We start from the raw sequence: 14,650 nt of genomic DNA on the forward strand, positions 1-14,650 counted from the left end.
TTGCGTTGGAGGACCTAGAGATTCCTAGAGAGGTGTCCTCTTAGGTAAAAACATTGTGTTTTTGTTATTTGTGGTTTTTCCATATTCACTGGGGTCTTGTGCCCCTAACCCTAGCAAATATGGAGGGACAAGTGTATAGAGAGAGACAGTTATCAACTGTAATGAAATCAGAAACCAAAATCAACATTTACAGAAAAAGATTGGAGATCAAAGATTGGATACATTCCTTAAGTTTAGCTAAGATCAAGTCTTATTTATTTTAAATCACCTCCTACTTTACAGAAATAAGTAGTGGTACCCCGGGATACGAATTGATCGCGTTACGAAATTTCCGGGATACGAAAAAGTTAGATTGGAAAAAACTGTTCCGGGATACGATGTTTTTTTCGGGTTACGAAATTTTTTTCGGCGCGAAATTCAAACGCAAAGCGCGGCTAGCGGCTTTCCAGCGCTAACGGAAAGCCTTTTCGGGTTGCGAAATGTATCGGGTTACGAACGGAGCGGCGGAACGAATTAATTTCGTAACCCGAGGTAGCACTGTATTTCCCAAAATGTCTACTAAAAGCAACATCCTTGGCTTTTGCTTATGTACCTTCTAATGATTTCAAAACAATATGTGAAGAGGACTGCAATCAATGCTGCCCCAGTTAGAAATAAATGGAAAACAATCACAAATAAATTTCTGTTTTTGATAATACAGATTTTTCTGAAAGACAAGGTATAATGTTATTTTAAAACTCAATATAATCCACTCCTTTATTCACAACAGACAGTCCTAAGAGGTCATTCTAGTAAGAAAAATAGCATGCAAAGCTTGGGGAAAAATAAATTTGATAGTAATTTAACACGTCCCTCTCTATATCCATATTTCAAGTGGATTTTTTAATTTGTTTTATCACACCCTAAAGCTAATAAGAAAGGACAGTTCCTATAGTTTGTCTTGGCAAAAACTATATGTATATAATACTATACATTCATGTTAGCCCACATACAAACACAAACAGAACCCACTTGGCACTTTGTGCTGCAAGAAGAAAAGTCTACCAACTTTCCATCACAATAACATCATAAACCCTTCTGGATTCTTGTAAAGTAACTGTTTCTGGCTGACATTGAACAGATACAAAAGTGCTGTTCTTTTCTTCTCCTTGGAAGAGAGCTGATTGCTAGCGCATTTTGTATTCATTAGACACAGAAGTTTCACAAAGCTGCCCTTTAAAATCCAAGTCTATTGTGAAATCCAGGTCACGCTGTAATAAAGATTTAGGTGTAAGTTTTTTCCCAGACAGTTCTGACCTATTGTAGTTAACTAGGAAGGCTATGAAATAGGAAGATTCTGGTTCAGAGCTTGCTCCTAGTATGTATTCAGTAACTGGCCTTAAATTTGTGTGGACACATCTACAAAATGGGAAAACACAAATGTGTATTCAAAGGAGTGTTATTGTATAGTTTGTGTGAAATGCTTTGAATATTTGAGTACGTTTTAAGTGCTATGGAATAACAATACATTTTAAGTTTTTTCTTAGGAAAAAAAAGGGGAAACAGAAAGGCCTTTTGTCCCAATACCTCAATTATGCCTCAATTAACAAAGCCTCTTACAGAAGCTTTTAAAAAGAAAAGAAAGGGGCTGTACATACTTTCCTAGCCAGATTGGGGTACCAGCAACCTCACACCATGGCCCCAATCCAGCCTTTCGAGAGCGCAAAAAGGAGCCGCAAAAACCAACCGCTTTTTGCACTCTTAAAAGGGCGCCATAGCCATGTTGCTGTGGCTATACGGTGTTCTTTTGGCACTGAGTCATATGGACACAATTCTGGAGGAATGCCATGACACCACATGCCATGTGGGGAGGCACATGGCATCAAGGCGCCCTGAGGGACAGAGTTGGGCATGCGTTGTAAGGACTCCGCCCCCATGCTGGCCTTAATGGCCAGTGTGTACCAAAGTTTCTGAGGTGTGTCCAACCCCACCTTTCCCTCCATCACTTCTGTATACTTGGTAGTCTTTTAGGTGTATCTGAATTGGGATGATGGTGATAGAGAGCTGGAGAAACACAAACTTTCAGTATTAGGTTGTACAGTACACCTTCAGCAAACAATGCAATAATACTTGAGTTGGAAAAGAAAGGGATTCTACCCCAGCTGATACTACTGAAGGTGTGTGTGTCTGCCCCCTACATCCAAGGCAAGCATACAGTTGCCTCCTGAATCTCTTACTTGACCATACAGTACTTGAACAGCAATACAGAAAGAAAAGAGGAAAGCAGATAAGCCTACCTTGTCAGCTGTCATCCACTTCAGCATGTGAAGTTGAAGGCTTTTATGGCCGGCATTCATAGGTTTTTGTGAGTTTTTCAGGCTATGTGGCCATGTTCTAGACGGGTTTATTCCTGACGTCTCTGAAGATGCCAGCCACAGATGCTGGCGAAACATGAGGAATAAACTCTTCTAGAACATGGCCACATAGCCCAAAAAAACCCACATAAAAACCACTTCACAATGTTAAAACCCTGGTGGCGCAGTGGTTAAATGCCTGTACTGCAGCCATTCACTCAAAACCACAAGGTTGCGAGTTCAAGACCAGCAAAAGGGCCCAAGCTCGACTCAGGCTTGCATCCTTCCGAGGTCGCTAAAATGAGTACCCAGACTGTTGGGGGCAAATTAGCTTACTTGCTAATTAGCTTACTTGCTGTTCACCGCTATGATCTCTGGAATAGCGGTATATAAATAAAACAAATTATTATTAATTATTATTAAAAAAGCATAGATTAAAAGGCATATAGAAACATCTGGCCACCAATATGGAAATAATAAGTGGAGGCTGGTGGGAAAAAAATCATCCCTGAATGAACTAAAAGGTTCAAAATGTTTTTATTTACTTATGCAAGGCTTATCTGCCTTAGGTGATTCATTTCACATGTGCATTTTGTTAGTTTTAAGTACAATGTTATCTGAAACTGAAAAAAATGTACCTCTCTTCTTTTTTGTGGTGTAGGAACCTATCACTATCTTTTCCTACTTATTTCTGCCTCTGGTACCATTTTTTCTGTTAAAAAAGTAATGCTTAGAAACTCATTTACTTTGTTAATTTGAGGTATACCTGTGATGTTAACATGCCATATTGCACAACCCTTACAATAGCCATGTGAAAGGGATCTGGGAGTCCAAGTAGACCACAAGTTGAACATGAGTCAACAGTGCGACGCAGCAGCTAAAAAGGCCAATGCAATTTTAGGCTGCATCAATAAAAGTATAGTTCTTCTTTATGGTCTCTGTGAATCACACAAATGGGTTTATTCTGCGCCTGCGCAGCAATCCTCGGAAACTTCTAGAATCTCCAGGCAGAATGCAATGTATCTTTCTGCAACATTTTGGCGGTAGCTCCGCCCACCCATATATATAGCCCCTGGTGGCCTGCACCTCTTCAGTTCCTTCATTCCGCTGCGCTAAGCAGCTCGAGGAACTTCGCTAGCATTTTGCTTGCTCTTTATCATTGGAATCTCTGGCTTTGGACTTCGGTTTTCGGCTTGACCATTCTTTCGGACTTTCCTTCGGCCCTCTGACTTGAACGGCTTGACTTTGGACTGGTAACGGACTTCTCTTACCATGGCCTCTTTCAAGAGGTGCACTAAGTGCGGGGTGAAAATCCCCATGGCCAATGGCCACAACAAATGTGTGCTCTGCTTGGGGGAGACCCACGTCCCGGGCAACTGCCCTCACTGCAAGGCCATGTCCGCCCAAGCCCTTAAGAACAGGGACCGGACATTGAAGCCTGCACTCTATGAGAGAGTTCTGAGCCAGCCAGGCGTTTCTGGGGCCTCCGGAGATGGAGAAGATAAAGCCTCAAAGTCCTCAAAAAGGAAACAAGGGGACAAGCAGAAGGATGCCGAGTCTTCCCGTCCCGACCGGGACAAGAAACGGGCTCGGTCAACCTCGCCACCCGCCAAAACCCGGCGCAAAGGCCCTCCGAGCACAGTCTCAGTGCCTCCACCAGAGTCGAGGCCAGTAGCTGTTCCATCTCCCGACATCGGGTCAATTACAACCCCGACGCCGTCTGTACTGGCATCCTTCCCAGTGCTGTTGGAGCCCAACGTCCTTCTCACCAGCCACCTCTCTGTACCGGCAGACAGCCTACAGATAGTGAACTTGGAGTCTGAATCGGAGGGGGAACTCCCAGATGCACCACTCTCCCCACAGAGGCCAAGACCAAGGTCCTGTTCACCTTCCCAGAGGCTGAAACCTAGATCACGCTCTCCCTACCGGGACAGGCGACAGACACGGTCTCCTCCACAGAAGGACAGAGGCGTCCTCGGTGCGGAGGCTGACGAAGCATTGGCCTACGAACCGCTTAACAGGACCGAGCCGGATCAGGATCTTTTCGACTCATATCCGGACCTCGTCTATGACCACCGTACGGGACAGTACCTACTCCCGGTGGCACCTTCTCATCTGCGTCGTAGTATCCGAGGCCCTACACGGATGCATCCTCCTGTCCATCCCGTGGATGTGACCCATGGATTTGACGGCGGCGGCAGGGATGAGTCTTCCCCTGCAAGGCGATGAGCCGTTCTCGCTACAGATCCCGTTCGAGGTCGCTCTCTCGTTCGGTGTCGCCCTGTTCGGGTAGAGACTCACCGTCCATCCCCGAAGGGCCGGCAGCACCATCGCCCACTGACGACGTCAGGGCCTTCGCAGACAGAGTCATAAGAATGGCCGACGCCCTCAAATTGGAGGTTGCCCATCCCAACGACGACGCCCTCGACCCCATGGAAAGGAGGATCCATGGGGCGGCACCAGCTCCACCTGCACTGGCCTACCTCCTGTCCTTGGAGAAGATAGCCAAGCAATCATGGGAGGCACCAGCTACCATCCCGCAGGATTGAGAACTTGTACTGAGTCACTCCGTTGGCTCTGTCCTGGCTCTCCAATCACCCTAAGCCAAACTCAGCGATAGTGGAGGGAGCCCAGTCCACCTTTGCTCCCAGACCATCCTCCTCACCTGTGGATAAGGACAGCAAGAAACTAGAGGGGTTGGCAAAGAAATTTTATGCCTCAGCAGCTCTGGACATGAAAATTGCAAACTATGCCGCCTGTATGGGAGCCTACATCCAGTTCCTAGTGGAGAAAATGGACCCCACCATCGCTGACCTCCCAAAGGACAGGAGGTGCATGATGATTGCTCTGCGAAACGAGATACATCTCATGGCCGGTCAACAGATTATCTCCGCCAGGCATTCCACGGATTGTGCATCCAAGGTGCTGTGTGGGTCCATAGCCCTTTGCCGCTACGCATGGCTGCAAGCATCCGAGCTCAACCCCCAGGCTAAGGCGGCGACTGAGGACATGCCCTTTGATAACTCGGGCCTCTTCAATAAAGCCACCGATGAGAAGCTTAGCTTCCGCTATCGTATGAAGACTGCAGCCAGGAAGCACGGTATGTCGACCTCTTCTGCCAAATCCCCACGACATAAATATGCAGGTCAGCGCCCCTGGTACCCCGCTTCCCAGTATCGCTTCCAGCCACAGGATCGGCCCTACCATACTCAGGACAGGCCTTCTCAAGCTCGCTCGCCCCACTCTCCTGCTCCTCCTGCAGACAGGCGTCAGCCTTCCCATTCCATATACCAGCAGGGTTATAAGAAGAAGGACGCCCGTGGCAGGAAAAGGTTCTGATGTGTCCCTGCGCACCTCGTCACCACCTTCACGGATAGATTAAGACTCTTTTACAACACATGGGCATCTATCACTAATGACTCCTGGGCACTTAACATCGTCCATGGGGGTTATGCCCTGGAATTTCGTGAGCTCCCACCAACCGGAGCATTTATCTCAACCGTCCCCTCGGACACCCTTCTCGACGAAGTGCGCACTCTTTTAGACAAGGGCGCTACTGAACGCGTCTGTCCCTCTCAGGTTCGATGGTGCTTCTTCTCTAGAAACTTCACTGTACCTAAGAGAGACTCAGGCCTCCGACCAATAATGGACCTACGTGCCCTGAACACCTTCTTCCTTTGCAAGAAATTTAGAATGGTAACTCTTGCCTCTATTCTGCCACTTTTACAGGAAAACTCCTGGTTTGTGACACTGGACTTGAAAGACGCTTACTTTCATATTTCCATATTGAAAGATCACCTCAGGTTCCTCGCCTTTGCTGTCGGTACAGAAGTCTACCAGTACAAGGTCCTTCCCTTCGGCCTCTCTACAGCCCCAAGGGTGTTCACCAAGTGCATGGCGCCCATAGTGACCTACTTGCGCCAGAGGGGAATAACGGTCTTCCCATATCTGGACGACTGGCTCTTCACGGCATCATCCAAAGACACCGTCTTCACTTTTCACTCTCCCTTCTCTACGCCTTGGGTCTACAAGTCAACTTCAGCAAGTCAAATCTGATCCCAACCAGACGCATCAACTTTATAGGAACCACATTGAACTCCGTTACACTAAGGGCATACCTTCCCAACGCAAGGTTCCAGGCCCTACGCTCAGCGCTACAGCCTTGCCTCGATCGAAGACGTCTACGGGCCCGACTAGTACAGGTTGCCATGGGACACTTGGCTTCCACTACTTTCGTCACCCCGTGGGCGAGGCTGCGTTTCAGACCTCTTCAATCCTGGTTCCTCTCCGTGTTCGACCCCGTTCGAGACATTCCTTCCAAGATGCTCACCATCCCGAGGACCATACAGAGATCCTTACACTGGTGGCTCCAGTTCTACAATGTCTGCGTGGGGGTGCCATTCCTACCCCCCCAACCGGATCTCTCCTTGACCACAGACGCCTCCCTGCAAGGTTGGGGTGCCCATACTCTGGACCTTACTATAAAAGACAGATGGTCACCCGCCGAGGTTGCTCTTCACATCAACGTTTTGGAAATGCTGACCGTGGAGAAGGCACTCAGAGCCTTTCAGACAGTCCTTTCAAACAAGGTGGTGCTCCTGCTAACAGACAATACCACCGTTATGTACTACCTCAACAAGCAAGGAGGCACAAGATCAGAGACCCTGCTATCTGTCACCATTCAGATTTGGGAATGGTGCATACAACACAAGACATTGCTACAATGCATCCATCTGCCCGGCGACCTGAACGACCTGGCGGACCAACTGAGCAGGTCGTCCTCCACTTGCCACGAATAGAGGCTGCATCCGGACGTGGTAAGCAGACTTTTTGCCCATTGGGGAACCCCTCTGCTGGACCTGTTCACCTCCCTCTCAAACGCTCACACCCCGAGGTTTTGCTCACGGACCCGGGAGCCAGGATCAGAAGGGGACGCCTTCCAGCTCAAGTGGACTCAGGGCCTACTATATGCCTTTCCCCCGTTCCCCCTGATCACGAGGGTATTCTCAAAAATGCTGGCTGACCAGACGGATGCAATCTTGATAACTCCGTGGTGGCCCAGACAGCCTTGGTTCGCCCCGCTCCTACGGCAAGCCCAAGAACATCTCCGCTTGGAATACCGGCCCGACCTGTTGTTGCTGCACGGCGGACAAGTTCACCATCCCGAGATGCAGTCTCTCCCATTGGTGGCATGGAGGATTCAGTACTGATGACGCTTCCACCTAATGTCCGGGAGGTGCTACTGGCGGCACAAAAGCCATCTACCCAGAGGTCCTACGCCTACAAATGGGACAAATTTCTTGCCTTTCTACGGACCAGGGGCGTTCCACCATCCCGTGTCTCCATCCCGTTGGTCCTGGATTTTCTTATGACTCTGGCTGAGGCAGGTCTTTCTTTGAGTTCCATAAAATGTTACCTGTCTGCCATTTCTTCTCATTACTTGTTTCAGGACAAACCGTCTCTGTCCTCCGTACCAACATCACTTTTTTGCCAAAGGTGGTGTCGGCTTTCCATATGAATCAGGATGTGGTCTTACCTAAGCCGACCACGGACTCTGAACGTCAGATCCATGCCCTGGATGTCCGAAGGGCATTGGCGTTCTACCTGGACAGAACATCTGCTTGGCGGCGTACGGAGAGGCTCTTTGTTTGCTACTCCGAAGCCAAGAAAGGGTTGCCGGTCTCATCACAGAGGTTTTCCAAATGGGTTGTCAATACCATCTGCCTCTGCTATGAACTGGCTGACAAGCCAATACCAGGTCGGGTGAGAGCCCACGCAACTAGGGCGGTAGCCGCATCCTCTGCATTTTTAACGGGGATTCTTCTTGAGGATGTGTGCAAAGCTGCTGTCTGGTCCCAACCATTGACATTATTAATAAACACTACAGGCTGGACGCCAGGGCCAGACAGGAGGCAGCATTTGAGAGGGCAGTGTTACTTTCTGCCATACATTGAACCTGTTAACACTGTTAATAAATGACAACGTGTTTTGGTTTACAATGTTTATTGATTGCTCTTGTTTCTCATTGGTCATGCTTGACACTCCCTCCTCCACTGACTATAGCTCGCTAGTCTAAACCCATTTGTGTGATTCACAGAGACCATGAAGAAGAAGTACAGGTTGCTTACCTGTAACTGTGTTTCTTCGGGTGGTCATCTGCAAATTCACAAAAACCCGCCCATCCATCCCCTCAGTGTCTGTTCATTGACAACATTTGTTTGCGGCTCATTCGGAACTGAAGAGGGGCAGGCCACCAGGGGCTATATATATGGGTGGGCGGAGCTACCGCCAAAACGTTGCAGAAAGATACATTGCATTCTGCCTGGAGATTCTAGAAGTTTCCGAGGATTGCTGCACAGGTGCAGAATAAACCCATTTGTGTGAATTCACAGATGACCACTTGAAGAAACACAGTTACAGGTGAGCAACCTGTACTTTCTAGATCAAGGGGAGTAATAGTGCCACTCCATTCTGCTCTGGTCAGGCCCCACCTGGAATAGTGTGTCCAATTCTGGGCACCACAATTCAAAAAGGACATCGAGAAACTGGAGCGTGTCCAAAGGAGGGCAACTAAAATGGTGAAGGGTCTGGAAGCCATACCCTACGAGGAATGACTTAGGGAGCTGGGGGTGTTTAGCCTGGAGAAGGTTAAGAGGTGATATGATAGCCCTGTTTAAATATTTGAAGGGATGTCATATTGAAGAGGGAGCAAGCTTGTTTTCTGCTGCTCCAGAGAACAGGACCCGGAACAATGGATGCAAGCTACAGGAAAAGAGATTCCACCTCAACATTAGGAGGAACCTCCTGACAGTAAGGGCTGTCGGACAGTGGAAGACACTCCCTTGGAGTGTAGTGGAATCTCCCTTCTTGGAGGTCTTTAAACAGAGGCTGGATGGCCTTCTGTCGGGGATGCTTTGATTTGGATTTCCTGCATGGCAGGGGGTTGGACTGGATGGCCCTTGCGGTCTCTTCCAACTCTATTATTCTATGATTCTATGGTTCTATGAATAGCTGAACTGCAAATGTGGATATAAAGCCCAATATTCTTACTTCTGCCAGGAGGATTGCTAGGTTCCAAGAGTCTTCTTCTTAGCCTTCTACAGACTTTAGAATATCCCATGATGGACTCCTTCACAGTGGCAGGTTGGAGTGATGAGTTAATCAGCCTTGTGTTCAGTCTAACAGTATCCAAAACCCAGGATTGCCTACCAGACTGAGAAAACCTATGCACACCAATAATTTGTGCAGCAGCAACCTGTCTGAATTATCATGTTTCAGTCTGGAACAACCTCACTGAGAGCCTCCAGACCTTTTATGAAGTCCACCTGTATTTCCCTTTCTGAATCAAATCAGGGCTGTACTGAAATCAAATGACTGATGTCAGATTTTCAGACGAACTGTGTGTGTCAAATATATGTGCGTGCACACACAAACACACATTGTCTATTTTGTTTTTAACTATTTCAACACTGCTATACAGATTCTGCTAAGCACCATACCAATTTTACTACATCTTAGAACAGCTAACTGAGTCCTAGTCTAGTACATATAATCCTACCCAGTGACAATGATCACAGCAGTATGCTGAATTTAGGAATGCATATATTCCCAAGAAAGACAGCTGCAATAGAAATTGAATGTATGCATTCAGTCCCCATATAATTTCAAGTACATTTGATCCATTAATTTTATGCTTGTAAAATAGTAGTTAAAAGGCTGTTCAGAGCCACTGCATATACTTTCAAATATAAAATACTAATTTACCTCATTTTTTTCATTTGGTTTCATGGATATGGTTCCATAGATTTCTTCACCTCTCCTTACAGTTAGGTAATCCTCCAGGTAAAATACTGTTTGCTTCCAGTGTGTGTAAGGAGCATCCGGGGCTATAAAAGGAAATTTCTTTCAGAAATTTTTCAGTGTCTTAGAAGTTCAGGTGTCAGTTATCACAATGCTTTTAGAGTCAATGCCTAAAGAATCTAAAAGCTTTCAGTTAGCAAATAATAAATGCCATATTCTGTACAACCCCCCCCCAAATATGTGCTGTTTATATTTGTCTAGATCTATGAAATGAGGATGATCTAAGAATGACAGGAAGGGCACTGTGCATTGCTAAATTTTAAGATAGATTACCACACTATAATAATTCTTTGTCCTTAAAATAGATAAACATTTCCATCAGTTTACAGATGGCAGAAAAGGGATTGCCCATAACTAGGAATACTGAGGAAAATGTTCCACAGAAATTCAAGGGACTGAAGAATATATAATGTATAATGAGGATTAATTTAGTTGAAATGATTTATAATATTCAGTTAGGGAAAACAAACCTTCCAGCTGTGATCTGGACCAAAGCTAACAAAATGATATTCAACTCAGAAAAATATAAGGTTCTGCACTTAGGGAAGAAAAATGAAATGCATAGATATAGGATGGGGGACACCTGGCTTATGGAGACTACATGTGAAATCCAAGTAGACCACAAGATGAACATGAGTCAACCGTGTGATGCGGCAGCTAAAAAGGCCAATGCAATTTTAGGTTGCATCAATAGAAGTATAGTGTCTAGATCAAGGGTGCCACTCTATTCTGCTTTGGTGTTCAGATCTGGGCACCACAATTCAAAAAGGATGTTGAGAAGCTGGAGCGTATCAAAAGGAGAGAGACTAAAATGGTGAAGGGTCTAGAAACCATGCCTTGTGAGGAACACCTTAGGAAGCTGAGGATGTTTTGCTTGGAGAAGAGAAGGTTAAGAGGTGTTATGATAGCCCTGTTTAAATATTTGCACTGTTGACTCATGTTCAACTTGTGGTCTACTTGGACTCCTAGATCCCTTTCACACATAGTTTCATTCAGCCAGGTGTCCTCCATCCTATATCTGTGCATTTCATTTTTACGCCCTATGTGCAGTACCTTACATTTCTCCATGTTGAATTTAATTTTGTTAGCTTTCTAACAATGTAATTGTTATGAGTGCAAATTAAACCCACCATGTATTTATGTGTACAGTTTAATTAGGCAATGTTAATGATTGATGTTTAGTTCTGACAATGCATTTTTCTGTACTGGTTCTATAGTTTTCACTACTGAAGCCTGAATTTTTGAACTTGTTTCTTATCAGACTTGATACACACCCACATCCACCCACCCACATATTTACCTACCTACCTATGTATTTTACTTAGCATGGCAAGTGATATATTGATTGATATAGTGTAAGAATTTTGCTACTTTTTCCCTTGCCAACTCATGTTGTTAAGAATGAAAATAATACTTTAAAGTTTCATTTTCATTTTGGAAAGTATCTTTTTATAATGCCATCTGTAAATTGAATCAGACCTATGTTTCCCACAACTGGGATTGTTAAACATTCCTTTTATCCAGGCTCCCTACCTGCTTGTCATACTAAGTCCTAATAAAGAAATAAAATTGAATTTAACCTCTGTGGCTGTCCAGGAAAATTTGCACATCATGTATGAGTGACATAAATAAAAAGTATGAAAGCACAGTTGAAAAGTAAAGTGAGGTTTTACCTGTAGAAAATCCCATTTTCTTGTGGCACTTGGTAAATTCTACATTAAAGTATGTGACCAAAGCATGAATGTAGTCATTACGTTGAATCTGGAGGCAAAATGTAGAAGTGAATGCCAGTTCCTCCAGCTTCACTGTATAAATATCCACTTCCTGTGTGGGTAGAGAGATAGGAAAGGAAACAGAGCATTAGACAAATCACCATTAGTATATTCAGGCTAAGGAATATTTTAAAATATACTTTACTTGCTAGAACAGCACAATCTAAGGGAAGGTCTCTTGGGAAAACTACATTAAAAGGGACTTTCAGTTTATAATACAATATATATTCAAAATCAAATTTTAAAGATGCAGATTAAATGCATTTGTTGCATATCTTTTATGGATGTTGCACAACCTCAGCCATTTTCTGTATCCTATAGTTTTCAGATACCTACCTGGTAGCAAATGAGAGATGGCTTTCTTGGTGCCTGTTCCCAGCTTTTGGAATATCTATGGGGCATGCCAAGGGAAGCTATAGGAGGTCCACTCCTACTTTGTCAGCTGGCAAATACAATTGTATTCAGGCAAGTCTTTAGCAACTAAACTGCCTTGCTGTTCTGGTGAGTTTTTAATCTGCAGGTGCTGTTTCTTTCTTGTTTTTTTTTTTTACTGAGTTTCTGGTTTAATAATAATAATAATAAATATTTATTTATATCCCGCCTCTTCCATTTGGGCATTGAGACAGGCAACAACAGAGTTTATGATACACAATATAAAAACAATAAAACCCACAAAACCCTGACTCAGCCCTCTCTCCCAAACTATAAAATTAACATAAAACATGATTAAAATATATAACAATAAAACACTACAAGATTATGACGAGGAGATATAATAGGAAGGACAGATGGAATTGGTTCTGCGTGGTTATCACTCAGGGAAGGCCTGCCAGAAGAGAAAGGTTTTTGTCGCTTTTTTAAAAGCCTCCAATGAGGATAATTGGCGAATCTCTTCCAGCAGGTCATTCCAAGCTTTAGTAGCCATAGTAGAAAAAGACCTCCAGGAGGTCAACGCCAATCTGGTCTTTTTTGGATGTAAAATGTTTTTCCTGGAGGAATGGAGTGTACAGGAAGGATTATATGGGAGGAAGCATTCCTTCAAGTAGACTGGACCCAGGCCATGTAAGGCGTTGTAGGTAATAACCAACACCTTGTACTGAGCTCGGAAGCTAATAGGCAGCCAGTGTAATGACTTTAAAATAGGTGTAATTTGGTCAAACCTAGATTTTCTGGTGACCAGTCTGGCTGCCATGTTTTGTATCAATTGAAACTTCCGGACATGGCACAGACGAGAGGTTACCAGGGCATGTACAACTGTTTCTAATATAAAATTACAAATATTAAAACCACAATAAAATCACAATACCCATCCCATATAAAAGCCATCCCATGTCTAGACCTTAAAAGCCTGCCTGAACAGAGCTGTTTTTGCCTGCTGACGGAAGGCAAACAAGGAGGGGGCCAGCCTTGCTTCTCGTGGAAGGCCAGAGGGCAGGAGCAACCACTGAGAAAGCTCTCTCTCGTGTCCTCACCAGGTGAGCCTTTGACGGTGGAGGGACCGAGAGAGAGCCTTCCCCAGAGGATCTTAGGGCTCCAGCAGGTTTGTATGGAGAGACTAGAACAACCCCTCTATGAGGAAAGGGCTTTTTAGGTCAGATAAAAAGTGAGTAAATGGAGACATAACAGAATAAAATTATACATTGAACTGATGAAGTAGATATTGAGAAAAAGTATACCGTAGCATAATAGTGCATATATTTAAACTGCTGCATTCAGATAAATAGTGAAATTAATGACCACAAGAAACCGATCTATGCTAATTTGGACAGGTCTAAAAAGAGAATGAACAAATTCATGGAGGATGATACTATCAGAGGCTAATACTTATGTTGAATATCTATTGTGTCCAGTAGCAGAGACTCTTTATCATAATTGGAGAGCATGAATAAAGGAGTGCTTAAATTTTATTTGATGCTATCACTGTCAGAACTCAAAATTGCCTCAAGTCTTTCACAGTTTTGAATCCTAAAGAGCTGTTCCACTCCCCGTAAACATCCAGCCTCTACTTGAATGCTTCCCACAAAAGATAAGTCATCACTTCTCATCAGTTTAGTCCAAATCTACATCCTTGCAATTTCCGTCAACAGATTTGTGTCCTTGAACAACATAAAACAAGTGTAAATATTGAGTAATATAGAATACCTATTTCAGCAACAGAGAACAAGTGTGTTCTGTCTTCTGTATGATAATCCTTGAGGTGTTTGAAAATCTTTTCTACTCCAGGCTAAGCCTTTTCAATAATTTCTTAAAGATTTTGTCATCCAGACCCTTTACTATCCTGGGTTCCAGGAAATGAAAGTTCTTCTCAAAGCATGGTCCCTTGTACTGATCACTGTGATTCAGTATTCTAGTTGCCAACCCAACCATTTTATTGCCCTCATCTTCAAGTTATATGGAGCAAGCAATATGTTCATAGGTCCAAGTTCGTTTGGATGTAATGGTGACCTTGATCCAAGTCATTTCCTATTTTGTAGCAGAGACCAGGATCTTGGCAGGGCTACCAGCCAAAAACTGAATGAAACTTTAGGAAATTATCTGGATGTGTAAGTGTAAGTAATTAAAACAGTGTTCAGAATTAGCATGGATGCCAAAACTGGTCAGATAAATTATCTCTCTAAAGTCATTGCCACCTTTCCACCTATAAATCACCTTTCTCCAGTCCAGTACAGGGAAAAAAAATCTAAA

General features: G+C 44.4%; 1 protein-coding gene across 1 annotated transcript in view; it reads right to left on the reverse strand.

The window, feature by feature from the left end:
- Positions 1–470: 470 nt before the first annotated feature.
- The window catches only part of PRMT8 (protein arginine methyltransferase 8), an 81,231-nt gene continuing 67,051 nt past the window's right edge, over positions 471–14,650 (reverse strand). Inside the window, exons 8-10 of the mRNA XM_042469560.1 lie at positions 11,867–12,017; positions 10,098–10,219; positions 471–1,250 (exon numbers count right to left, since the gene is read on the reverse strand). Of these exons, the coding sequence (XP_042325494.1) occupies positions 1,167–1,250; positions 10,098–10,219; positions 11,867–12,017 (357 nt within the window). The 3' untranslated portion in view covers positions 471–1,166. The remainder of the gene's footprint in view (positions 1,251–10,097; positions 10,220–11,866; positions 12,018–14,650) is intronic.

This window comes from Sceloporus undulatus, chromosome 5, assembly GCF_019175285.1.
Source record: "Sceloporus undulatus isolate JIND9_A2432 ecotype Alabama chromosome 5, SceUnd_v1.1, whole genome shotgun sequence".
Classification (NCBI taxonomy): Eukaryota; Metazoa; Chordata; class Lepidosauria; order Squamata; family Phrynosomatidae; genus Sceloporus; species Sceloporus undulatus.